This window comes from Pocillopora damicornis, chromosome 8 (genome assembly GCF_964200805.1).
Source record: "Pocillopora damicornis chromosome 8, jaPocDami1.2, whole genome shotgun sequence".
NCBI lineage: Eukaryota > Metazoa > Cnidaria > Anthozoa > Scleractinia > Pocilloporidae > Pocillopora > Pocillopora damicornis.
The window spans coordinates 5691330-5718897 of NC_142677.1; the positions used below are offsets into that span (position 1 = coordinate 5691330).

General features: G+C 39.5%; 2 protein-coding genes across 3 annotated transcripts; one reads left to right on the top strand and one right to left on the bottom strand.

Annotated features, from left to right (window-relative positions):
* Positions 1 to 2152: 2152 nt before the first annotated feature.
* Positions 2153 to 4146, bottom strand: LOC113664236 (uncharacterized). The gene has a single exon (XM_027179834.2). The coding sequence runs from the start codon at positions 3976 to 3978 to the stop codon at positions 2851 to 2853; it is 1128 nt and encodes a 375-aa protein (XP_027035635.2). The 5' UTR covers positions 3979 to 4146; the 3' UTR covers positions 2153 to 2850.
* A 582-nt stretch (positions 4147 to 4728) lies between these two features.
* Positions 4729 to 24701, top strand: LOC113664244 (ubiquitin carboxyl-terminal hydrolase 48). Of its 2 annotated transcripts, XM_089214402.1 has the most exons (35): positions 4731 to 4923; positions 6559 to 6629; positions 6759 to 6808; positions 7398 to 7457; positions 7532 to 7619; positions 8836 to 9151; positions 9736 to 9793; positions 10134 to 10193; positions 10710 to 10774; positions 10875 to 10983; positions 11659 to 11792; positions 12634 to 12722; positions 12825 to 12919; positions 13302 to 13386; positions 13905 to 14009; positions 14372 to 14475; positions 14968 to 15043; positions 16326 to 16431; positions 16860 to 16908; positions 17040 to 17086; positions 17583 to 17699; positions 17937 to 18226; positions 18691 to 18815; positions 19092 to 19208; positions 19735 to 19796; positions 20369 to 20485; positions 20584 to 20705; positions 21160 to 21296; positions 21886 to 21930; positions 22086 to 22147; positions 22220 to 22292; positions 22737 to 22862; positions 23099 to 23141; positions 23236 to 23265; positions 23587 to 24701. In XM_089214402.1, the coding sequence occupies exons 1-35, from the start codon at positions 4769 to 4771 to the stop codon at positions 23610 to 23612; spliced, it is 3414 nt and encodes a 1137-aa protein (XP_089070528.1). In that variant the 5' UTR covers positions 4731 to 4768; the 3' UTR covers positions 23613 to 24701. The 2 variants fall into 2 exon arrangements, with proteins under 2 accessions (XP_089070529.1, XP_089070528.1); XM_089214403.1 differs by lacking the exon at positions 21886 to 21930 and having other exon boundaries at positions 4729 to 4923.
* Positions 24702 to 27568: the final 2867 nt, after the last annotated feature.

Below are 27568 nucleotides of genomic sequence, written 5' to 3' on the forward strand. Positions count from 1 at the left end.
AGAAGAAGCATTTAAAAATAAAAAAAAGCGCCCGAAATTGGACGGAAGAGTTCGAGCAAGGACGACAGCGTCCGAATTAGAAGGAAGCATACGAAGTCGGTCAATAGCGTCCGAACTTGAACGATAGTGTCTGAGACTGAGAGCGAACGCAGGTGTTGGTAATCGGTGGGAGGTGTCCAACTCTGGACAAATTAACTGTCCGATATCAGACATGAGATGATCGCTGTTGATACAGTTTTCTGTTCCCCTTTTTGGAAATAACCTTGACGTTTATCTCGTTTTATCTTTTCAGAAAATTCCTTCAAGAAACTGGCCTTATTCGTCTGAGTATGGTTGGCACTTTCGGCATCTTGTATGCGCCATATCCTTCAAGAAATTAAACAGCTTTTCTTTCCATTTTCTGATGTCGGATTGTCTTTTAAACAGTTAAATCAACTTTTCCCTTCAAAGATGTTATCATGGCTTCTATTCATCGGAGAGTATCCAAAATCATAAACCAAATTGTCCGATTCAACGGAATCGACAGAACTATGACGAAAACGTACGATATAAGACTGTGCCCTCGGGAATCGAGCAGCGTCCAAGAACTGTTGGCATGATACAGAGATCTGAAATCTAGAATTCATATCGCCTGTTCATAATGTTGGACAGTAACGTGTACCAAGCCTTTCATTTCTATTGACAAATCTGGAAAATGCTCCAATGCTCTTCATGTCTTTTTTTATCGTGAAGATTCTATGCGAGATCAAATGTAGCCGCTCTATTTCTCTTGCCAATTAAAACACGGTCAGGTTCACAGGGTGATAAGCAGAAAAACCAATGATGTATACGTGTTGTAGGACTTTTACGAGACCGAATCAACTCGTGGAAAGGAGCCACCCTTAACACCAATTCCTTACAAGGCTTCCTCGCGTATCTGCTCGTTCGCGCGCGCCGCTCAGAATTACTCATCCGATTAATCAGAATTTGTTGCTCAATCTAAAAGTTTTATTTTTCCATGCAATTGGTCCTTCTATGCCGGATATTTCAGCGCTGTGTTTTACTTGTGGCGCTCTCCTATTTGGTTATGACAAATTTCTGCGTTGCTTTTACTTTTTCGTGTGTTGTAGAGCGCTTTTTGATTGAGTGTCGTAAAACCAAAGCCAAAGGAATCACAATGGCCAATCAGAACAGAAGGAATTAATATCTTAAGAGGCGACAGGAATAAAATATAAAACCGACCAAACAACTCAAAGTACTTAAAAACGCGGGCGACCGTGAAGTCATGATTAGTTTTAATTTTACATTTTATTGGCTGACAGAGTGACACAAGTTTTCAGGACCAATCACAAAACATGGTAGAACGAGACAAAAACAATTCCGGATTACTTAGGACACCCCATTTAAAATTGTTCCATAAAGAAGAGTGTTTGGTCAAGATTTTGTATCGTAACTGCAAAGAGAAAAATATTGGACTGTGTGAATACCACCTTCAGGATCTAACTCCATTCAGGGATTTTATTTTTCTTGTTCACAACGTATCCAATTTTTTTTTTTCATTTCAGCGTACAAGCGATTCAAACATACGGCGAATTATTTCTGTTTTTGACGTTTTTCGCGAAAGTTGTGCGTAACCTTTCCAATAACTCTTATCCTCAAAACAGAAACTTCTTGCTCGATAAAAAAGAAAAAAATGATAAAAAAAAAGAAGGAAAAGAAGAAAGTAAACCAATCCTCTTTAGGCAGGACCAATTATTATTTGACCCGTGGGGGGAGGGAGTGAAGGAATTTTTTTGGAGGGGTCACATGATTTTAAGGTAACGAAGGGGGGATCAATCGTCGCTAACAAAGTATTAAGAGGGTACTATGGATAATTGCCTGCCTAAGGGGAGGGGGGGGCGATCAGGTGAATTTTTAAGTTGACACAACCAAAATCCTACAACCCTCAGGCGATAAATGATAACTGGTCTCGAGAAATGAAAAATAAAATAGTAAAATAAAATCATAGCTGCATTCAAAGCACGAAGAAGATTTCACAATATCATGAAGTTTATGTCGCAATTCGTGCACTGAAGCGTTTCACCGGAACTCTGCAACGCTAACCTCATTGACCCTTCTCTGACGTCACACGAGTGACTTCGTGTCAGACATATTGACATTCACATAACAGGCCTTGATTACAGAAAATTAACTGTTTATTAACCTTCTTGAAACAAAGAAAGCTCTCTTGCGTGAATATCTTTTCTAAAGTAGAGAGAAAGCATGCGCAAATATTTTAGTAGCTTTTCAAAACTTTATTGATATTAGATGCTACAGAATTCCGATATAGTTGGAAGGAAATCTACACATACGTGCGACTGAAGACCTAGAGTCAAGTCTGAAGTGCTACGGAATTTTCGGTATTCCTAATTTTCGAGTCTTTCATAATTCCATAGTCGTCAAGGACAAAGTTAGAGACTAAAGAATATTAAAAAATTTTCTATAAAGTGCACAATTTCCATTCAATTTAATTTTCTGCGTGGGTTTTCAACTAATACAAAAGATTTTCATCTACGGCGCCATCTCATGTGCCCAAAAGATATGTGTGTTAAATTTAGAGATAAATGCAGAAGGATCTAATCCTCAATGTGCCCCTTTGAACTTTACAAAGGCGTCGAAGTTTCTTATTGTGTCGCACTAAGTAGGCAGGTAAGCCAGGTTATCAAAACACAATAACAGGGTCTTAGCATGCAATAATAAATTGAATGAGACCATATAACCCTCTATGAGGGCCTCGATATTGCATAAATCCAATTTAGTTTATCGCAGTTCTCCACGAAACATCGATGTGTAAAGGATGTTTCATAACGAATTGTTACATAATCACAATTTCTACTCATCAATTTTATCCATTTCCCCGACACTACCTTTGTTAAAAACTGACAAAAGAGGTGGCGGAGTTGGCTCATCTCGAAATCTCAGATAGCGTATTTTCCGCATTTCTTCCTTCGATGGTAATTCTTCTTGCAGCTTTCGCAAGCGTTGATCAATAACCTCGTTGAAATCCATGAATCCAAGACTGGATAAATCTGGCATTGATCGCGTAAGACCGTCATCTCGATCAGCTCTTAAGAGTAACGAGTTTCTGAATAGTTCTTCGTCTGACAAAAATCCATGATCGTGTTCATGTGCGCCTTGATTTTCTTCTTCGGAGTTTGCTTCGAGTTCCCAGTCGCAAGGTTCACTTTGATCTTCGATATTAATCGTTGGAATTGCGTTACTTCCCTCTTTTTTTGGTTCATTTTCTTCCCGTTTTCCTCGCTCGCCCAATCTCGTATTAGGTCTCTTTAAGAAATCACTTACACGATCATTAAGCTCCAATGATGTGTTTGAAAATTCATCAGAACTTCGACTCACCAACTTTTCATCGGAATTTTCAAGAAGCCGAACGTTAGTTCCTCTACCTGAATCAGGACGTGGCTGGCTTGTGGCTTTGCTGCGTTCTAATTTTGCAACTAAATTTGGTGATGATTTTGGTCTGTATAGATTACTTGATGATAAGTCATTATCAGATGATAGCCCCCGCGTACGCCGGGAGGCTGCAGGACTACTCGATGAGTTCGGTCTGGTTTCGATACCGAAATCCCGTTTGACAACCAAAGCTGTATTTTTCGTGCTGATTTGAGGCAAAAATGGTTTTGAAAATTCTTTACTACTGCCCTGTATCGTGAGAGGCGAAACCATTCGAGGTCCCGAACGATCTTGACGGCTTTTACTTTGTCTAGGATCGCCTACCGTTCTCCCAAAAGATCTTTTCGGTCGCTGATGTCTGGCGGGTAACATTCCTTTACGCGATTGCTTTAAGTCCAAAATCTCGGCCTGCATATTGACAAGATTCTGTTGTAGCTGAAGATCGAGATGTTGAAGATGTCCTGCCAGTCTTCGATTCTCGCTGGCATTTCTCAGAGTCATTCCTCGACTTAAATCGCTCACTCGATAGCTGCCCGCGTTTAGCGACATCTTGCATCTCTCTTCAACTCCACTTCCCAGCGTATCGTTTGCCAAATTGATTGTCACATAAAATTAAGTCTCTGTCAATTAATGTCGACAGTTCTTGAACGTGTTGTTCCGGTAAGATACAGCCAAAACAATTACACGCGTCAGGTCACATTTTGTCCGCATTCTAATTACGTCACGCACTTTCGAGCAATGTTACGCTTTGTCACACACTCCTAAAGAGATTGCCTTTTAAGTTCGCGCACGAAACGCGGTGAAACAAACCTTTCCTTGAGTCTCTTTATCGGAAGACACTGTAAGAAATTTTAATGCGCATAGAATTAGGTCGTGAATTTTGAATGATGCTTTGAATAATCTTTATTGGCATTCAGAACAAGCGTCATTTTCTGCGAGACACGCGCGTGTCTCGCCACTTGCGCCCGACTCGCGCTTGATGCACGCTAAATGAAAATCTGTACTTCAAGCTAACTTTAGCAATTTTTCATGTCCAGTTTGTGTCCTCATCTATCAGTTAGGGGAAACTAGCGTGCGTTGATGGTTCCCTGCCCCGTCACAAGTTCGGGGCACTTAGAAACTCAAGTCTCCGATGCTCGAAGAAAAATTCAGGGAGGATAAATTATCGAGGTCCCTGTTTCAGAGTCAGCTTTGTGTGCAGCAATACTCTGAAAAACTCGGGAAAAGGCAAAAGTGGTAAATAGTAACCGGTCTCACAAAGTACCTGAGCCTGCGAAAATCCAGCTGCCCGCCTGCCGATGCGTGCGCATAGCGCGGGAATAAGAAAATTATATCCAAGATGGCGCGTCGAACAACAAATCGGAAACAACAGGGAACTGTTCTGAAGCAAGCATGGGAATGGGCTGATTACACTGAACCAGAAAATGTCATCAATGATAACGTTGAAAGCGCCTATAGAATAAATACTGCCGCCTGTTCTCCGGGAAATTGCAGGTGAGAAGCTGGCTTTTATTTGCTTTTATCGATGGAAATCCATTTGAACTGAGTCTGAATTTGAAATTAATTAATTGTTATATTTAACTTTGTGAATCAAAAAGGGACGTTCGATATTGTTGACGAATCCGAAAGGTACGACCCTTACTTTGATTGAAACCCAAAGATCACCGTTTCAAATTAACGAAAGCGCTGTGCACAATTTTTTCTTTGTTTTGAGAAATAAATTAAACGGAAGCCGAGAACAATCATTATGATCAATTTCTATTTAATGTCGTATACCTCTTTAAGGTCAGTACTCTGTTTTTACAATATTGCGGCTATGTATTACAACTACTGATATTAGTGCTAATTTCTATTTGAGATACTAACAATCTTAATTAACTGTTAGCAACCTTCCAATCATGATGACAAAAACTGGAAGACAGTAGTATTTTGAAAACTGGATTGGTCCTTTATTGATAAGAGCTTGGGAATTTCGAAAATTGTATACTCTGCTTCTGTGTTAGACATCAGCTTGGACAATACTTCTAGAAGCCATTGTTAGCCATCTCTGGGACAAGAAACAACATAAAATTAAAAGAAATGTCAAATGCCTCGACTATATGAATGGGGGATTGTAGGCACAAGATACACATACTTAAAACTCAAATCTATTTCACTTAGCCTGAATCTCAAGGTTTTTCACAATCGACTGAAGTGTCACAGATTCTTGGTAATCCATCCCAACTTACTTTATCCAAAGGTAGACTAAACTTACAGATCATGTGTACTTAGGGCATCTGCTGGTAAATACTATTGGTTCACATATTGGTTGAGAGTCTACCAAATGTCAGTCACCTTGTTATTCAAGTTGGAAAACCATCAGTTGCCACTATTGGTGGATAGTTGGTTGGTATGTTGGTTGACACTCAGCTGACATCTTGACTGTTACATTGCGATCAACAGTTGGCAGCATATCAGTCAAGTGTCAGTGGTGTATCAGTGGATTGTTGGTGGTAGATAAGTATTTTTAACCATAGTTTTGCTGAGATGACAACAGTCTCCTAGCCCTTTTCCCTTACCTACTGGGGAGGAGAAAGAGGAGTCTCTATCACCTATGCTCATATATGACAGAGGGGGATACAGCTTAAACTGCTTTCATTTAGAATATTTAAGTTTAAAACAAGAAAGAAAACTTAAACTGAAAAAACAGTCTTTGACATTGATGAATATGGCTGGCTGGCATGAAAGGTCAAGAATGGACATTGTCTTGCGAAGGCTAGAGAATGTAAGTTAATGTGCGAATGGAGAAGATAGGGTCCACCAAGTGTTAGTAAAGTATCATCAGCTTGTTGAAAGAGTATCTTCTGACATGCATGTTGCTTGAGAGGTGACTGATGTTGTTTGACATGTCAGCTGACTATCAGCTGAAGTCTGAACTGAGTAATGGCCAATATATTCATAAACACTCGACTGTTAATACTGACTGATACTCAACTAACAGATGCCTTAAGTACATATGATCCAAACTTCCTTTTGCAATGCACAGTTGCTTACCAGCCTGTAGAAAACCTTCAAGATATCATTTGTAAATTGCATTTGGAAAAAGCTGTATCAAGGCTGTTAACATAAAATGATTTGTGTATTTCATAGGAGGAACTGCAAAGCAAATCCAAACTGTTTTAATTGCCTTGGAGAAAGATTTTGGCTCAGCGAAATTAAAGGTATTAATAATTAAGAATATTTAATGATAGATATTTAATAAGTAAATTATGCAAAAAACTATTATTTACAGGAGACTGCAAATTTGTATTTCGTAGGAGCAACTCTCAGTTTGTATTTATTCTTTTCAGACAGTTACTGGTTAAATTGTGAAGACCCAGAAAATGAGAGACGCCCACAGGTATGAGATGATCATGATCTCTTCTCCCTACCGTATGAGTCAGATATCAAGCAGACAAGTAATGAAATATCAGTTAGGGAATCATTGGTTGAGCCAATTCCAAATTCCCTAAACTAAATTCATATGAATTGTATGGTAGACAGTAAGGAGAATTGCTAACGAGATCGTGGGAGTTCAAGGTATAAGCACCAACCCTCCCCTCCCCCCTAAAAATGGAAGTGCACAAGAGGAATACTGGAAATTATTTCTTAAGTTTACTGGGTTAAAATCTCTAAATTCACAGTCTATGGTATATCTTCATATTTTGTTGTTATTTATTGTTTTGTGGCACAATGAACTTTTAACTTGCTGAAAATGGTGAAAATTTAGTGCTCATCTCAAGTACGCATTCATTCTCAAAGTTCATGAAGGTAATAACTACCTATTTGAATTAATACAGTACCTAAATTTTAGAATTTACTTGTCTTTTGTCATATTAAAAATATGTTAAGAAATAAAACAGAATATAACACTTGTTCCAATTTGGCTGTCTTATGCACCAATCTGTCTCCTCATTTCATTTTTCATTTTTTCACATTTGGCTTTTCAGAATGCTTTTGTTGGGCTTAAGAACCTTGGAGCTACATGTTATGTGAATACATTTTTACAGGTGAGACAATTCACAGCTGACATGAAAAAAAGTAGACCATCATTTTGCTTGAGGGCTATTTGTTTCTGCCACAGGTTTGGTTTCATAATCCAGTGTTTCGTTCAGCTATGTACAAGTACATCTCTCCTACAAGCGGAAGACCAGAACAAGAGGTCAAAATAGGTGAGAATTATTGTAATTAGAAAATTATGTTTAACATTTAGAACAAGCATAGTCTGTGCTCAAGCCAAGTGGCCCATCCAGCTAGAAATTATCCTGGTTTCCTCAGGAGGAAGGAAGTGACTAGATGTATTGCTACTCTTCCCTGGATAGGAGGCCAGTCCAGTGCAAAGATTAAAAATGTAACTTGGCCACCATAAAGAGTTTCACAATGACATTTCAAGCATTAGCTCGTTGTCAGCTTAAAAACTCTTTATGGTGGCCAGTTTATGTTATAAACTCATTTGATAATACTAAATTACCCTGTTATACACCCCAACCAATGCAGCACCAGTTTCTTTAGAAATTTACCCCCTTTATTCATCACAAAGCTTACCCCTTACCAGTTCATCAGGCTTCCCTAAAAATTCACCAGTGAGAGACACTGTGAGGATTTAGTGTCTTGCCCAAGAACACAACAGAATGACCAGACCAGGTCCTGAGTGGCCAACTCTTTTCCTTAGTCCTGTGTAATAACCAGAATGCTTCATTTTCTCCTATGGAGTGAGCATGGGGTAACACAAATTCTGAGTTTCCTGTGAGGGATCAGACTTCAGCCCATTTACAAAATTTTTCCATAGTATCTTTCTACAAGTGAAAGATAAACAGCCTGTTCTCAAGGTAACTGGACTCCAGGTCAAGAGGTCTGGGTTTGAGATGGGTCAATGTGTTGTGTTCTTGGAAATACACTTTACTATAACGGTGCCTCTCTCTGTCCAGGACTGTAAATGGGTATGGGGAAATTGTCAGGGAAGCCTGATGAAATGCTGGGGGTAACCTTTCAAAAGATTAGCATCCCATCTAGTGATACTCCTAGTTGCTTCAAACCGGGCTAAGCTCAGGCTGGGTGGGCCACAGGGATCGAGTACAGGCTTTGCCTTCTCAAGTCAATTGGTGAATCCAGTCCTACTCTATCCTGGTTCCTCAGAATAATGCTACTCACCCCTGGTCTCCCTGATAGGTCATCAGTACTCAGTTATAAATAATGTTGAGCTGCGAGAGGCACTGGGAAAGTAAAGTGTCTTGTCTAAGAACAAATCATAATGACACAGCCAGATCTCATTCTAGGATTCCTTGACCCAGAGTTCAACACCCTTTTTTGTTGGACAACCATGTCTTCCACATCTTTATATACGTGCTCATTCTTAATGGTTACCTGCTATTCTTTCCAAATTGTCAGCTGTAAATGGCTTGTCAACATCAGAAACTTTATCAAGCAGCTCAAATAACTCTGAGGTGACTAATCATAGCAGTCATAATGGTGAAACCTCAAATAAACCTGCCAAAGATTCTTCTAAATTGAACCATCACAGTAGTGAGAATGGGGGATTCCTGGATAAACCTCTAAATGTGCCAACAACTCCCAGTAAGGTGTCGGCTGTCGAGCAGGTTCCGTTGCTTCCCTCTACCACTATACTGAACTCAGATGAAGCACCAACGACTGTTTGTGGACACCTTCAGTTGCTGTTTGCTCAGTTGCAGTACAGTTTTCGAAGGTACAATGTAAAGTTTAGGCTGTTATTTATTAACACTTTCACTCCAAGATCTCATTAATAACTCTCCCCACTGTGTGCCCTACAATTTTTATGATGTTGGTTTGGAGAATTTGGTATTGGATCAACGGATAATCCTGAAATTGATGGTTTTCTTTGTTTTCATCATTTGTCTGCTTATAATATTGTATCGATATTGCAAGGAGCTATTCTGTCATGGTCACTCATGGACTAAACTTGGGTGAGATGGGGTTTTTCCAAATTTCTAGATATTTGTCAGCTAATAGCTTGGTGGAAAACCATGCTGAATAGAAAGTATTATTAATTGCTTGAATTTTTGTATGTAGTCTTCAAATTTATAGAAAAACATTGTCTAGAAGTGTTTTTGGTGGGGCCTGTATATGAGATTTTTTTCTGGGAGGGGGGGGAAGGGGTGAAAGGAAAAAGAAACCTTTTGTTTCACTGAATAAACCCAAACATCAAAAACTGATTGGTTGCTTGTTAAGAAGTAACTTTGGTAACCATGTAAAATTTCAGAAATGAGAGTGGGCATGGAAATTTGAAGAAAACTGTAATTATTTTTGCAGGTACATTGATCCAAGTCCTTTTGTAGACAGTTTAGGACTTGACACTGGACAACAGCAGGTATTTTAACATGAATTAATTTTTGGTGCCCTTGAACAAGTGAAAATTTCTTAGTTCAAATTGTCCACAATTTTACACATTTCCTGTGGTATTATCAACAAGGAGAATCTGTCAAACAATCAAGAGCTTATTTAGTTAGCCATCATTTCCATTATTCTCAGGACCCCAATATTTGAATCAGTGGTGATTCTGTAAGGAGAATTAGATGTTAGTCACTCTTAGTGATATAGGATTAATAGTGCAACATAACGTTGTTGAAAATTAATGTTTTAGGTATTGTCATTTTGCATTTTTTTTTTTAGTTTTGGTAAGTTGCTTAGAAATTTGTTTTATGTTCTAGGATGCTCAAGAATTTAGCAAACTATTTACCTCATTACTTGAAGAAACTTTCTCAAAGCAGGTTGGTTTACCAAGATTGTATTGTTTGTGACAGAAATTATTACAGTCAAGCTTGCTCTTGTGGCCACCTCTACAATGGACAACTTCCTCTGTTGTTCAGATGGCTCTTGTAGAGAGGTGTGACTATATTTTCCACTTTGAACCAGAAAAAAGAAAAAAATTAAATCTCTACTTGAACCAAGTGGGTCATCCATAAAGTATTGTAGATGTCTTCCTCCTGGATGGGATACCACTCAATCCCAAGTTAACCCTTCAGGGGTAAACTTGTAATCGAGTAAGTTTTCATCTGGTATTCCTGACAATAGCCAGTACCCATTTTTATTCCCGGGTGGTGAGAGAAACTGTGGAAGTCAAGTGTTTTGCCAAAGAACAGAACACAATGACGCCATGTCAGTTCTTAAACCCAGACCTCCTGACTTGGAGTCCAGCGCACACACTTACTAACCTACTCATACCATAGAATGAAAAAGACACACCTTATTGTTCTGCATCATTACACTCCTTTTTTTTTTTATAGGCTGAGCCTGAGGTGCAGAATATTGTTCAGTCTCAGTTTGGAGGGGAGTACTTCTATGTTACAGAGTAAGAGAAACACATTCTGAATATTAACCCATTCTTTCCCAAGATCTTAGCACGAAAATTCTGAAAGTTCTTTGCTGCTGATGAAAACTTGATCTTTTAGATGTCTGAGGTGTGGGAATAAATCCAAGAGGCTTTCTCGTTTTTATGAACTGGACCTTAACATACAAGGCCACTCATCACTGAACCAGTGTATCAAGGAGTTTTTGAAGGTGATGTAGGATTTATATTTTTGTTGTTGCACTTGGTTAGCTCATGTTGTAGAATGCAGCACTGCCTGCAGAAGGGCAGGGGTTCAAGCCCAGACAGTACCAAAACTCAGGGCCTTAAAATAACAGAGGAGAATGTGCTGCCTTTGCATGACATCTGCAAATGATTTTGAAATAAGGTTGGATAGGATGATAAACAATAAGCTCCATCTCCTGCATCTTCTCTGCATGTGTTAGCAGGGGATGTTAAAGAACCCACTCACTTCTTGCAAAAAGTAGCAAACATAGCTCCTGGTGTTGTGGTCTAGCCTTGTTCTTGTTTATACAGGCCAACATTTAACCCTTTAACTCCCACAAGTGACCAAGACAGAATTTCTCCTTACAATATCAATACAATATCAAGCAGGTAGGTGATGAGAATAGAGGAAAATCGTAATAAGTGGATGATTAGTTGATCCAATACCAAATTCTCCAAATGAACATCAGAAGAAGTATTTGGCAGATAGTGAGGAGAATTAGTAATGAGATCTTGGGAGTTAAAGGGTTAAGCCAGCTTTTAAGCTGAAGTGAGTCATCCTGTCTAAATGTCACAAATAAATAAATAAATAAAATTGTTATTGTCATCACTTTGTTTGATTATCCCTTAGCAAATCAAGTGGAATCTTTTTTTGTAAACAGGAAGAAAAGTTGGATGGTGACAATCAGTATTATTGTACTCAGTGTAACAGCAAACAGAATGCAGCACGTTACATTGAACTTCACTCCCTCCCTCCTGTACTCAATCTGCAACTGTTAAGATTTGTGTTTGACAGGTAAGGTTAATATTGCAGTAAGAATGAAAACTGTGGACTCTCTATTCTCTATACATTTCCTAAGATACTAACAAGGTGAATTTGTTTAACAGTCAAGAGCTCAATCTCTAGTTGGTGATCATTTCCTTTGTTCTTGTCACCTCAATTTGTGACTCAGGGGTGATATTGCAAGGAGAAATTAGACCCTTAGGTGTTAATGGGCCAAGAATTGAAAGATAAGAGTGGGGGGAGGAGTGAGGAGTGAGTTTTTAAGGGTGGAGGGTAAGTAACAAACATTTGATATGAATGGCACTACACTTTTTAGGAAAGAAAAGTGAGTTGATTACAACAGGAACCCAACCAACGAAAGGCAAGCTACTGTCCCTGGTTTGCTTCCAGCAGTCATTCTTCAGCTAGGAGTAGTGAGGATCATTCTACCCCCATCCCCTCCCTCCCCTTCCCCCCTCCTCTCCCCCCTACTCTTCCCCCTCCTTTCCCCCTCCTCTCTCTCCCCCTCCTCTCCCCCCCCCCCCCCAGCCTGTTTTAAATATATTGTTCATCATAGGAGGTAGTTAAAGGTCAGGGTGTAGTTGTTTGATGTTAGACAGCTGATTAGGGTTAAATTGTACTCCAGGTTTCTCTATTCCTTTGTTCAAAAGCCATTTTCAGATAATTTTTCTCTATTATTTTTAGAGATTCCAATCATCAAATTGTAGACCAAAAAAAATTATACTGAATTTTCTTTTAAACCTTTCAGATCAGAAATCAGATCTCACAGTAACCTTGGATTATCTGACCCCAGCTGTGAATAACCTGGCCCATATCCATATACTTATTCATCAGTGTTGTTTTTTGTATACAGGAAAACAGGATACAAAAAGAAACTGAACTCATTCATTCAGTTTCCAGATAATCTTGATATGACAGAACATGTCAAGAGTGGAGGCTCTGGTAAGTAACTCGATGCACATTTTTTCAGAATTTTTTTTTTAATTCCAATAGCAGTTAGTACTGGTTTACGTTCATTGTTTGTTTTTTTTTTTTTTGGGATAGGATCTAACCATGAGTATGAGCTGAGTGCAGTTTTGATGCATTTTGGAGTCAGTGCGTATTCAGGACACTATGTAGCACACATTAGAGACAAGAAGGTTTGTAAGTCCTTTTGAAAATCATCTAGCACTGCAGCATGAACGGCAAAAGACATCAAGATTTCAGACAGTGAGTGAAGTGATCATGTACGAGGTCTGTGGGTGGTCTGCCAAACCTCCTGTAAACTTCTTGCATGCTTGCTTTACATGCCCACTTGTGTTGTAGTGCCAGTGCAAGCATGCTCTCAGCCTGCAAATTATCCTACACTCCAAAACTGACCTGCAAGGTGCTGTAATCTCAAGAACAGGCACAACTGTTGATGTTATGTTGCAGCACCACTGGTATACATGGGAAAGGAGGGTTACCAATAGTTGGTTTGTGTTCAGCTGGAGGTTTTACCTGAGTATGAATGTAATATAACACAGTGTTTTGTATCAATAGTCTGGGTCATGGTACAAGTTCAATGATGAAGACATTGTCAAGATGCAAGGAAAGTTGAAGCTTTCTCAGGATGAAGACTCAACAGGTTTTTGTTTCCAGTTGTTCTTAGCTTTTAAAACTAACAGGAGAGGTTTCTTTTGAATTTTTTTAGCATGGTTCAGTTTCCTTCAATATGAGAAACTGATTGCTCAGTCATTCCATAATTTTACTCTGATTTTCTGCATTTAACCTTTCAAATCCCAGAAGTGATTAACATGTAATTTCTCCCCGTGAATTCCATATATTATACAGCAAACAGGTAATGGGAATACTCAAACTTATCAGGTAGAAACTGTTCTCTTAAATGAACATTACATTCAAGGAAATTTATAGCAGCTAGAAGGGAGAATTGATAATTAAATCATTGAGGGTTAAAGAGTAAACAGGTTTACTTGTAATAACTGTTGATGCACAGAATTAATTTTTATCTTCCCTGGTTTTTGATAGTAGATTAGGCAAGTACCAAACATGTACTGAATACTCTAAACCACAGTAAGTTATTATCTTTGATCTTTAATCTTTCATTTGTTTGTTAAAGATATATATATTTTTTCTCCCTTTCAGACACCAGCCCTAAGCCTGCTAAAAGGCCAAAATGTGCTCAAGGATTTCATGTGTCAAAAAATGCATACACTCTGGTGTACACTTTGAAAGGGCATAAAGGTGTCGGTAAGATGCTGCAACTGGTGTTAAAAGTAGATCTTCCTTTGTAAAGCTCAGAGGTTTTCAGATTTTTGGTTACAAGTTAAGGGGGTTTTAAATATTCATTTTATTGAACTGATTTGTAAAATTATTTAGGTCAAACATGCAGTCTAGTTGAAATTCTTCTTGAGATTTTTCATTTTGTCTATTCATACAAACTTGCGACAATCTTGGTATGAAATAATGCAAAAAGTTTATTGCTATGCAACATTGATATCGTCTTTCGGTATGGAATAATTACAGTTATTATTAATATACTACTGCGTTAATATTAAATTATTATTAAATTGTTGTAATTGTCATTATTATCATTATTATCGTTGTTAAAGGAAGTGAAGATGATGATGTCGAAGTCCCACCTCACGTACTTGAGTTAGTTGCCATGGACAACAGTTTATTTGAACACTGGGTTACGCAGGTCAAGACATTTCGTGTAAGAAAATATTACGTGTATTGTGCGCCCATATTGTAAATCAGAGCAATTTTTCTCTCTTTCTGTTTTGCAAAGGCTGGAGACACTGTTGTTACTTATGGACTGAACAAATATAGAGCAATTTTCAATTGAGTTTCGGAAGTAATCCGGAGTTGCTTTTACTTCGCTTTACTTCGCTATGGGATTAGTCCAGAAAACTAGTGCCGTCTTCTCAACCAATCAGATTCAAAAGTAAAACTAATCACGACTTAGTTGCTGCCATTTTCCCGCGCTTTTGGTCGTTTACTTGTTTTTACTGAGTTCTCGTTGGCTTCTCTCGATATTTTCCTCTGTTCTGATTGGCTCTTGTGATTACATTGGTTTCGGTTTACGACACTCAATCGAAATGCGTTTTATCACAAAATGAAAAAACCCACAGCTATTGAATACCTTAACAAAGAAGACTTGGGATGTGAAATTTTCCATAAATAACTTTGGGGCATTTTTCTTTAGCAAAAGTTGATTGCCAAAGGACAAGAAAGTCAAGCTGAAATAAGGAGACTTTATTTAGAAATTCCGGTATCTTCAGGTAAAATCATTTTTATTCAAGATAACAATTGACCTGATAAGTGTATTTCATGGATGAGATATAGAGATTACTTCATGGAAAATGCGCGCGTACGATTTTTATTCACGAGTTGTGTAGTATCAGAAAACGAACGAGTGAGCGCAGCGAACGAGTGAGTTTTCTGTTACGTATCAACGAGTGAATGAAAATCGTACAAAGCATTTTCCATGCTGTAATGTGTTTATTTCATAGGTGCTGAGATTTTTTCGTGTTGTCTTTGGTAGACAAATAGCACAAATGGGGCGATGAAAAGCGTAAAAAGTAGTTTAAAAATTTCTCAACAACAAGTTAATAAAAGTGCATAAAGTTCATAACATATCCTCTACACTGTTCTCCATACATTTCTTACAGTGCTGACGAGTAGAATTTGGTTTAACAATCAAGGGATCTCTTCCATAGGTGATCATTTTCTTTATTCTCGTGACTTAAATGTGTGATTTAGGGGTGATATTGTGGAGAGAAATCAGATACTAGTCACTTTAATTGTCGAAGGGTAAATAGAACAAGCCTGCCAAACATGAATTCTTCAACTGAGTAAACAGAAGCGAACCTTCCCTCGGCCATTTTTCAAAGCGCGCGGGTTTTGTGCAACGGCTCTCGCATGACGTTCTCTTCAGTACGTTCATTCATCATTAGTGAAATTTCGTCGTTCGCGTTGCTGATTGGACGAACGATAATTTTTCACGGTGAAATTTTGTCGTTCGTACTCCTGATTGGCTACATTTAGAATCAGTACGAATTTTATTCACTACGATTTTTGTGGGTAAATCTCAATACCTATGAAATAAACGTTGTGAAGGGCTGGACTCCAATTGACCTCTTAACCCCTAAGAGTGACTGGCTTCTAATTTCTCCTTACAATATCACCCTTGAATCAAACATTTAGTCTATGAGAGTAAAGGAAATGATCACCACTTTAGGAAGCTCCTGATCGTCAAACGAATTCTCCTCGTCAGTAGCATAGGAAATGTAAACAGGACAGTGCAGAGAATATCGATGTTGGGGGAGTAAAGGGTAAAACGCGATTTAAGAGCAATTTTTTTAACTGAAATTCGACAAAATCCTCGTCTTCATTTGTTTTCTGTCTCTTCGCTCAGTGATTGGTTAAAAAAAACTTGCCTGCCCCATCAATCAAACATACGTGAAACTGCAACCAACCAGCGCGCTGTGTTCACTCTGAGTTTTCACTGGATTCTTCTGAAATCATCTTTTGTACTGACTGACCATTTTTTTCGCCTCTCAGGAAAAGACTATGAATGGATTTCTACAAAGTGGCTGAAGGACTGGATGAATGAAAAAACTGTGACTCCGCTAGTGGACAATTCCTCTTTATTGTGTTCTCATGGAAAGTAAGTTGTATCGCGTAGTGTATAAAGAAGGCAATCACCTTTGTATTTCTGTCCTTTGGACTGGAGCAGTTTTCTTTTAAGTGTCGAAAGCCGAACTACCTCAACTAGGCTTCCCTTCGCTCTGTGATTGATCTAGGGAAAAAAAGCGCCTCTCTGTCAACCAATCAGATGCGAAACTGACATCAAGCGCGTCTTGGTCACTCGTGTTTTCCCGCGCTTCAGACAGTTTGTTCACGTGCGTTTTCCCGCCCTTCAAACAGTGTTTGTGTTCTAAATTTGAGTTCTCATTGGCTTTTGGTCATAATTTCCTCTCTTCTGATTGGCTATTGTGATTTGTCTACTTTCGGTCTTACGACACTCAGTCGATAAGCGCTATAAGTTTTATCTGATTTATTCCTTGACCTGTTGCTTTGTTTATATAACGACAGGCTTGATCCCAATCAAGCGCTTAATGCCAAGAGGATCAACATCAAAGCTGTAAGTTGCCGATTATTTGAAAATACTCTCAATGATTTCTTTTTCACTGCTTGTAGTTAGCGAGCATTCTTAGAAGACAATTTGGGAATTAAATGCAGCTTGTTGTTATTTATTTCTTCTTGTCTTCGTAGGCTGACGAAATATTCAGAAATTACGGTGGACTGCCTAGACTTCAAAGGTGTGCTTTTGGGATATTTTTGTTAAACTTTCAGCCGAAACAAATTTTGTTACAATTAATCGAATGTTATTTTAGCCCGCTCTTGTCATTGTTCAGACTGTTTTGCTGTCATTTTTTCAATTTTCGATTTCTTCATGCCCTTCAAAGTGATAATGACAGTAACACAGTACATACTCTTTTAACCCTCGCCTAGTAGCTTGGGCTAAAATGACTCTGAGTCAGGTATGAATTACATTTATGCCCGCGAATATAAACTCTATTGTTTTATACCTGAGGCGCGGGAGAACGCGAGTGACCGGGTCCTGTTTGATTTGAGGTTTGCATCTGATTGGTTGACAGAGTGGCTCATGTTTTCTTAACCTATCACTGAGCGACGTTAAGCAAAACCAATGGAATCTCAGAGTCTCTCGACTATCATTTAAAAATTTACCCTATGCAATAGAGTATGTAACCAAATCACCTTCACAACCTTAATATTTATTTTTTCTTCATCCAGTGATTCTTTGTGTATCAAATGTGTGCAAGAACAGTGTAGGAGAATACGGTTCGAAACTCGGCTGTCTGAAGACTACAAGTTTGTGTCAGACACTTTGAAGTCTCAACAGTCCAACAGGTAACTTCTTCTATTTCTTGTGTCGCATAGTAGAAATAAATCTATTTCAAGGGCCACCAAGAAATAAGAACTCAAAGAAAATACACGTAACTAGCGCATAGCGCGGGAAAATTGCCTTCGTCGCTATCACAAAATTTGGTAGTGTTCGGGCCCAGTGCTACTATAAGTTACTTCTAGTTTTCACCGTAATGTTCTCAGTGTTTCTCTGTTTAGCTGTAGCTTTCCTTTCATTCTCAGTGCAAATTATTTTTGGGTTGGTCGGCGGTCGCTTCTTCGATGGAAAGTTTTGGCGAATTACCAAGAGGAGGCACGGCAGAGTTTAATGGACAGTTGTCGAGTTACAGCCAATCACGAAACAGAAGACGACGACGAAGATAAAGCCAGACAGCATGAAAATAATGATATGACCATGACAGAAGAGGGAGGGAAACCACAGACATTGGACGGAGATCTACAGGACCCTGGCGAACAGGAGGAGGAAGACGAAGGAAATTCTGAATTCAATGAAGATTTGCTTTGTGAACATGGTGAGAAAATATCAAGACAATATGATGTAGCCCACTAGAAGGTCCTCATAATTGGCGCCTCGGCACAAGTGTTTCTTCGTTCGCAGGAAACTATGAGGGCTTGAGCAATGCGAGCCAGCGAGAGGCCTGGAACGGGTCTAGCACTGACAATCAATATTAGTGCCAGACCCCGGGTAAACCTCTCCCTTTTTGGTTTTAAATCTTCCCGCGGGGGGGTGGGGGGCACGTCCTGCAGTGCTGATGATAATAATAATAGTAATAATAATAATAATAATAATAATAATAATAATAATAATAATACTAACAATAATAATACTAACAATAATAATAGTAATGTATAAGTAATAAGTATGCTTGTGTGGGCTACAAAACAGTTATGTCACGCTGCCATGACAGTGATTCACCTCGGTCTGTTACCAAAGAGACCAACTTTAACCAAGATTTTTTTTCGAATTATTTGACAGGCGGCCTCTCCTCTGACGAATCCTGTCGGCGCCTTGTGCCAGATGAAGTGTGGCAGAGGTTGAGATATTACTTTCCTTCCGCTTCTGAATTCCCAGCTGCTCATTCAGCATGTAGAGCTTGCCAGGTATTTGACTACAATTCTCACTGGCTATGGTTTACAATGACACTGATCTACCTGCTTTAAATCCTCAATCGCAGTTATCAGGGTTGTCACTCAGTGTTGTGTAACGTAGGCTCAAACGGCGTTTGGGAAATGAGCCTGCGCTTATCCCGGGGAGTTTTTTCTCGGTAGGATCGAAGACAGGACTCGAGAAGACGGTGGAAATTCAGCCTTAGTGTGACATTTTAACAAATAAGTACTGGTTTTTTCGCTTTTTAATTTTTTCTCTTTCTTACGCAGGCAGATGATGAAGAAGAACGTCAGAAGAATGAGCTTCACAAACTACTTGCATCAGAGCAGAGAACTGTTTTGAGTCAATTGTATCTCGATAGGAACCGGCCGTCATTTGATAACGGCGTAAGTCTGAAAGCCTTTACATCCTTTCATTGATATGCATATTCTCCATACTATTATCTAAATATTTCCTATGAACTAACAGGGAGAATTTAATTGATAATCAAGAGCTTCCTCAGTCGTTTCCTATGTTCTCACATCCTTAAAGTGTGGTGCAAGAGTGATACTGAAATGATGATAGTCACTCTTGGGGATTAAAGGATTAAGTATAACTGTAAAAGTACCTTAACTAGCATTTGTCAATTCAAAACCGAACTAATGGCAGAAAAAAGGAGCTGCGCTGCTACGATCTTCCCACGCTGAGTTTGGTACAAGACAGCGCGAAAACATGGCGGTAAAAAATTAGATGCCTGTTTCTTTATGGCAGACGCGAAATTCTCAATCTCTCGATTGGTTGTATTCTCGAAAAATTTGGAAAAAGAAATGTAATGATTCCCTTTCTTACAGTTTGAGACTTTGCCATTTTGGCGTTGTATACTTGTATGTCCTAAATCTTGTAATGAAAAACACCTTTCCTTCTTTCCATCAGGATCCGTTCGTTGCTTGTGCAGTATCAAAAGATTTTATCGATCGATGGAGGCAGTTCTTAAGGTAATAACTCGCAGAGTTTGTAAAAAAACACTTTAAACGTGGCACTCAGCAACTAAGATAACAGAAGATGTAATTTCACAGATTGCTTGGCACGAGAATCGGAGAAGGAAATAACATCTAGCCTGCGAACAAACTTGCATTATTAGCTCTTCAGTGCGAGCGATTTTCCCCCGCGAATAGTTCTGGCGCCTTGAGTAACGCTAGTCAGCGAGAGGTCTGCAAAGGGTCTAGCACTGATAATCCATTACCAGTGCCAGATCCCTTGCAGACTGCTTACTGGCTCGTTATACTCAAGGGTTCGTCCTGTAGCACTACTATTGAAGGCTTGCCTGTAAGCTAAGACAGAATATCGTTTCATCGCTGATTTACCAAAATCGGCACTTTGTTTTGACTCCAAGTTGACTATAAACAGCCGAAACATTCCTTGCGATCACCCGATGAAGTGTGTGCCATATATACGTACTCGGAGAGGTTTGCCAACATCAAAGAATATGTCATAATCTAGACACTGATTAAAAAAAAAAGCTGTTGATAATCAAGACAGAAATAAAACCGCAATTCTGTTTTGCTAGGTACCCCATAAGGAATGTTCCTCCGGAAAGAATTACAAATGCACTTTTGCTTTGCGCCCATGAAAAGTTCCATTTTAATCCTGGCTGCGAAGATGACGTGGATGGTGCGAGCGAAATGTAAGTTGTTTGGTTTGTTTGCGATCTAAGGTGTAAATGACATCGCGGCGGTTCATTGTAAAGAGTAACGTTATCTCACCCACCCTCCCTTATTTCAGGTTGCACTATGTTTGGCAACAAGAGTGGAACGTGCTTACCCGAAGCTATCCATACGATCACGTGATCACCGTCACGAAAACGGTAACAGAAGACGATGTGAGGGAGCTGGTGACTACCCCTGGCAAGTCTCTCATTTTATTATGTTTTCCATAGATTAAGATCATATAGGCTTAAAGCGGTTAAAGGGGGCAGTGTACGATCTCTATGCTAAAATAAGTAAGGTGCTTTAAATATATTTCTCTATATATATTGCATTTGATTCTATAGCTTTCCTCGGTATTTGTTCCTCGGGGAGAGCGCGAGCGCATTTCTTGAACAGCAGCAGGCAGAAACCTCTTTCCGCCCTGATTAATCCCCTAGAACGTGCCCGACGTCGGGCGGATGTGTCGCCTTAGCCTCCTAACCACTAGGAAACGAACAACTTTTCGTGCGGTTTGTCACTACATGACTACTTCGACCGGTCAGCACGCTGGACTGTCTGAATTGGCTACGTGAGCGCTAGGAAAACATCAAGAAGTCATTCATTAATCAAGAATATGAACAGAGAACGTAATATTCTCCAATTTCCATTTCAGAAATATGCACAGATTGTTGCTTTGCGCGCATACAGGAGAGAGCTCAGCACGTAGAAAACTATCGCTATGGTACAATCTTCGTGCGGAAAATCACCAAAGATCACAGCGAGAAGGACGTTGAGCAAGTAGTGAACAGTGTAAGAATTCTGCCTTTTTAGCCGGAGGGGGGGGGGGGGGAGTGCGGGGCTTTAATGAACTTTAAATGTAGAAGAAACTTACCATCTCTAGGGAAGGTCAGGCTGCCACCTGGTTAGTTCAGGTTGTAGGGTGCCAGACTGGCGGGAGGTCAAGGGCTCAAGCCCCAGACCGGACCAACACTCAGGGTCTTAAAATAACTGTGGATGATGTGTTGCCTTTGCTGTGACTGCTGCAAATGTTAAGACGTTCCAGTCTTTTCGATTAATTAAGGACGATGAACCGTAGGCCACATCTCCTGCATCTTCTTTGTACTGATTAGCAAGCGACATCAAAGAACCCACGCACTTCTGGCAAAGTAGGGAACGTAGCCCCCGGTGTTATGATCTGGTCTTGTTTCCAAAATTGGGGAAGCCTGCAAAATTTCCTCTCAGAAAACTGTAGTGCTTACTGCAGTCTGACCATAGTTTCCCGCAATGCGTTGTAAAGTGCATTAGAGCATTAGTATGGAGAATGCGTAGTAAATGCCACATCATCATCATTATCAGGAAAGTTTGTTTTAATTTATCTGGTGTGGTTGCTGTTTGACAGACTCCTTCCAGCAAAGACGGTTACTGTTTCGACCCAGACTTCCAGGTTGGGGAAATTCTTATATTTTGATCCGTTAGACATTTTAGACTTTATTCCTCCCAGATTGGATCTTATTATACTGTGGTTTTCAATAGAACATGAGCTCGCCGGAGCATGTGAATATCAGGTGCATTCCTCACCAGTCCTCTCTCTATTTGCAGTCTCCACCGGACAGCAAGAAACAAAAACTTAACCGCGACCCGAAGGCGCGAAGAAGCTCCAGGTATTTATGTTTAGTTTTACGCTTTCTTTATTTCTTTTCTTTGAGATTTCATCATCATTGCGTTCATTACAGGCATCGTAAACAACGGGGAGAGGTGTCACTGACTGTTGGATCATCCGAGACCTTACGAGATGTCAAAGTACAGGTGAAGCAAATCTTTTTTCAATAACATATCCTCGGGGGACGGGTACCTGGATCAATTTTGCTGGATATGTGCCGCTTCCCTCTCAGAACCCCTACCCATTGTATTCTATTCTGTGGCCAATTATAGACCCAATCTTGGTCGGGAAGGACGAAAAAAAGAGAAACTGAGAACGAGGGTGGCAAGTAGGTTTAACTTTTCCAACAAACTACGTAAAGAACATTTTTGGAATTTTAAGTGGGGGAAGGTACCTGGCCCAGACCGATATTCGATGACTATCCCCCCCCCCCCCCCTTCAACAACGTTTCAAAACGCTATGCCTCCTCAGGATGTTAATGGCCGATGAGACCACTTTGGTTATGGTTTTGCGACACTAAATCGAAGCGCTTTAAACACGATTCTTAGTTAATCAAGCTATAAACTTAAAACATGTTTTTGGTTTTTCAGTTGATGAAGAGTTTCTCGGTGATGCCGATGGACCAACACCTCACCTTAAATGGCATCCCTCTCACTGACAATGCAGCCACGCTTCGTTCATTAGGAATTAGACCGGGTTCCTTATTACTGCTTAAGGTCTGTGTATAACATGAGAGTATCCTGTGACAGTTACATAGATTATCCTCCTTCAGATAATCTTAGCATCATTTTGTTCTTAATATCATAGAAGATTGCCAGTTAAATTCTTCAATCGTTAATAAATTTCAATCTCTCGGGTAAAGAGAAAGTATCAGTCTAAAGGCAATGAACAGGTGTCCTAAAGACTTTTAGGTAATAAACTAGTTATGGTCATTATCAAACTCTTCTTACAGATTGATGAACCTCAAGGTGCCATATCACAAGAGGCTCTCCCAGGTACACAAATGATGAAATCTTCTCATTAATAGACAGCTTACAATACTGTAATACTTTCAATCATTTTTTCGTAACAAATTCTTTTGTTTTCCAGTGAACAATGCCCCTGAGGAAGGTTTCAAAGGTAAGCCTTTTGTAACATGTAAAGTTACATGTAGATCTGCCGTTACATGGAGAAAATTTTAGTTGAGTCGAAAGTAATGGGCTCTCTGATTGGTCCAGAAAACTCGTGTTATATCAACCAATTGGATCCCAACTTCAACAAATTGTGACCTCACATGTGTTTTCCCGCGCTTGGAGCTACTTCGAGTTCCTATTGGCTACTTGATATGATTACTTCTGCTCTGATTGGCTGTCAGTTTTTAAATTATGGATTTAAGACTACAAATTTTCGCACATTTTTGTGACTTTGCACAATTCATAACCGTTCATGTTTCATTTCCAGGAACTGGTCTGCTTGGTAACTCATAAAATGTGATGCTTAGAAGTGGAAAAGGAATCACGGCAGAGCCAGACAACAGTGGCGAGATAATATGCCTCAAAGCAAATCCTATTTCGTAAAGAAACTAGAGATAACACTATAGAAGTGTTTTGAAATGTCAAGAACGGACCAGAGAGAGTTTACTGTGGAGACTGCATCTTACAACATGACCTTACTCATAAGCTTATTCCACGGAAGTTATCTGAATCACTTCGAATCCGTAAATGCCACTAGGGTCCTTGATCAGGTTGTGAGACAGGCGTCATTTTCTGGCGTTTTTCAGGCCCACCAAGGCAAGTGCGAGACATAAAGCGAGCGTGAAGGGCGAGTCATGCACGGGAAGGGAGCGTGCAAAACTTAACAGTTGTGGTTTTTGTGCTCCGCCATTTGTGCATTTCAACCCTCGCGCTTTCCTCGCACTCGCCACGCGCCTACCTGCGCACGCCTGAAAACGCATGCATACACATGTAAACAAAACACCCTGAATTTCCTTCCGCGCTGAACCATTAGGCCGTCTATAGTCATTTTTCGCGGAAACACAAGTAAGCGCAAGGTTCACCTTCCCCATTCTCGAGGGACTGGATACCTCTAATTAAAAATTACTCGAGGATTACCTTGTAACAAGACCCGAACTGCATTTGTTTTATCTTTGGTTATTCGTTCATTGACGTAGCCTGCGGCGAAAGGTGCCCAGCGCGAAGCGCGAGTTATAGGCTCGAAGAGCGAAAAAGAAAATAAAAAAACAGCATTCGCGCTTTCCTCGTGCTTTTCTTGCGCTCTCCTTTGCTCGTGTGATGAACACAAAATAGGAAGAAAGGAAAAACCCTGAGCCGCAGGCTACTCTTAACAAAGATCACTTTTATACAATCTTTGTTAGCGCTGTGCATAAACTGGCTGTTTTAGAGGATTCTCTCGAATGTCAAACGATAACTGTGGGATTAGTTGAAATTCAATTTCAAGGTGTAAAATAGTAAATTTATAGTTGTGAATTTAAATTGAAATATATCTATAGTTTAGTTACTATGAACAAGTTCTAGGAAAAATTGTTCAGTTGAACAATAAACATATTTGAAACTTGATTTCTGAATGGTGGTTTCTCATGCGCTTCACTGCCAACAGCTTTTTTACTTTGTATTATAAAAAAGACAGAAAAGACCTTGACAACTCAAAATGAACATCGCTGCTGCTGCAGTAAACAAGAAGCTGTTGATTTGTCAAAATCAAAAGAAATCGTTGTAGCCAGTAAAGTCTCGCCTTTCACCCTTTCACTCCCACGTGTGACCAAGGCAGAATTTCTCCTTACACTATAAATTACAATACCAAGCAGACAGGTGATGAGAATAACGGAAAATACCAATAAGGGGTTTATCAGTTGATCCAATAACAAATTCTCCAAACTCTCATCATGAGAACTATATGGCAATTAGTAACGAGAATTACTAATGAGATCTTGGGAGTGGAAGGGTTTAAGTTCTACATGTAATTCCTAAACAACAGATTTCCTTTAATACAGGTTTGGAACAAGGTAACAGGAAGTCTCTTTGCTTTTAAACTATTTTTATCGGCCTTTCTATAAAAAAGTTTCTAAATGACCAATCAAAAGCAAGTACTGTGGAAAGAAAATGTAAAATACGAATTTGGTATACGAATGGCTTAATCGAGATGTCAGTCTCATCGCGATAGAGTTTAAGTGAATTTGTAAAACTGGCGTATATCAAGTTAAACTGGCAGGGACAAGTAAACTGAATTGTAAATAACATAACTGTGTTGGGTGCGCAAGTTCGATAGTCCATTTTGTTTTGTGTATTCTCACATTTCAGTTTGATTAATATTGTGTTCAGATTTACTCCATTTACGTCTTCAACCCGCCTAGAACCCAGTCGGGTTGTCCAGTCGTATTTTTGGATTTCCATTTCGGGTTTGAGGTCATTCATCCTGTATATAAATAAGTAAGGTTGATACATACCATTACGGAATCGCGCCCATTGAAAAGCGTCGCCCGAGAAAAGTGGGGTACCCATGATGCTTTGCGGGCGCAATGACCTAGGAATGAGGTTGCAAACGCTCACCGCCAACTTCGGTCGCTTTAGATCTGAATTGACAAATTCCCAAACGGGAGTTGTAAAATTTCGCTTTGCGTCCGTTTAGAGACAATGGAGATACAATTGGAGCAATTAGCATTGTTTCAAAGTGACGAAATGCTCTTTTCGTCGGTAAAGAGCGAGGGCCGCGTTTGCATATCAAAAGAGCGTGAAGTGTTCATCCGTAAGCTTATACTAACCACGCGATCGCGAGGAATCCTGTCCACGTTGGAGCTCTATCAAGGTGAGTGAATGTTTTTGATTTTAAATTTTTTCGACCATAAATGTTTACTACCTACGTGGAGCGGGAATCTACAACGTATACTTAAGCTTTTCGAAAAGTAATTAGACTACCGAAATGTAAGCTGAAGACATGGCAAAATATTTTTATACAGAACATAGCAATTACTTTTCGAACCTCACGACAACCGTCCAAAAAAGAAGACAGCGGAGTGTAGCCAAAATATCCACTATCCCTCCCCCACTACGTGGTACTCCGACTAAGTGGCTAATTTTTGATTATTTTGAAATTGCAAATCAGATAGACGAGAAAGGAGCGTCCTCTGCTGAAACTACAAAGACCCCATCAAATACCAGTGTACCTGAGTCAACCGTTGTCGTTGCAGAATACATTCAGATCGGGCGTGGATCCGTGAATGTCATTTTGAACACAATTAGCCGACTATAAGGTAGGCTTTGAGCTTCTTTAAGTGTATCATGATTTTGCCTGCGTCAAAGCAACGCCTTATTGACCACACAGTCTCTTACTAAAAGCTTCATACTGTATAAAGCTGTTGATAACAGGAAAGTTCGCCCAAGCTGTCTTACATTTTTTCAAAGCTAAAGTGAAATAGAAACTGCTTTGAAATATGTTTGGAACTGTGCACTGATCTTATCGCTTTTAAGCGAAAACAGATGTTTTCTTGGACGGATGCCTTACTTTCACTTTCAAACTAGGCTCTGTGCTCCAAGTGTGATCTATGTGCACGGATATGTTCGCTTTTTCAATCGAGTGAATAAACTGCAATAATTAAGTTAGGTGCTCTTCAAACCTCTTTTTGCTTATTTTGTCGTTTCCTATCGCTTATTGCTATAGACAAAAAAAGATAATATTCACTTTGTTCAGAAGCAGTTTACTCTCGTGATCAGCGGAGCGAGCGATACATTTTCGAGAGAAGGTATGCTACTGCTTTTCATTTCGTTGTCTCCGGGAGGGAAGCACTGTACTCCGCTCACTCGCCGGTAATTTAACGTGAATTAAGGGCAACGGTTGTCGTTTTCATGTACCACCGGCCGTCGAAATCACACGTCTAATTCATACCTGACTAATTTATGTCATATTTTGGAAAGAAGGTATTTGCAAATACCGCACTTGTTGCTTGGAGGTAAAGAACAATCCGAGCGTGCCTTCAACGCTATCCATAATCAAGAACGCTATTGTATTTTATCGGTAAGATTCTGTGGAATGTATCGGTTGCAATAAAAATTATACAATCTTTCCACCTTTATGAAAATAAGTATTTTGTCGAAGGTGCTCTATGCCACCTTTATCCAAAGTTAAAAAAGGAAGTTGTTCTTAAATGTATCGGGAAACTTTATTTTTTTTAGTGTCGCGTGATAACTTATATCGCTTTGTGTATTGATCGCAAAAAAATGCATTCTGATTGAGAAACTTTTTAGGTTGAAAATGATTGTAAGAATTATTCAGAGTAGTATCTACATAAAACACGAAGCGTGTACAACTGTCCGTGGAGAGATTGGAAGGAGATATTTAATTTCAGTTTTCCATAGTAACTTTTATAATATTTGGGATGGTCATGGTGAAACATAAGAATATATATATGTTATTTGCTGGCTGGGAGGTC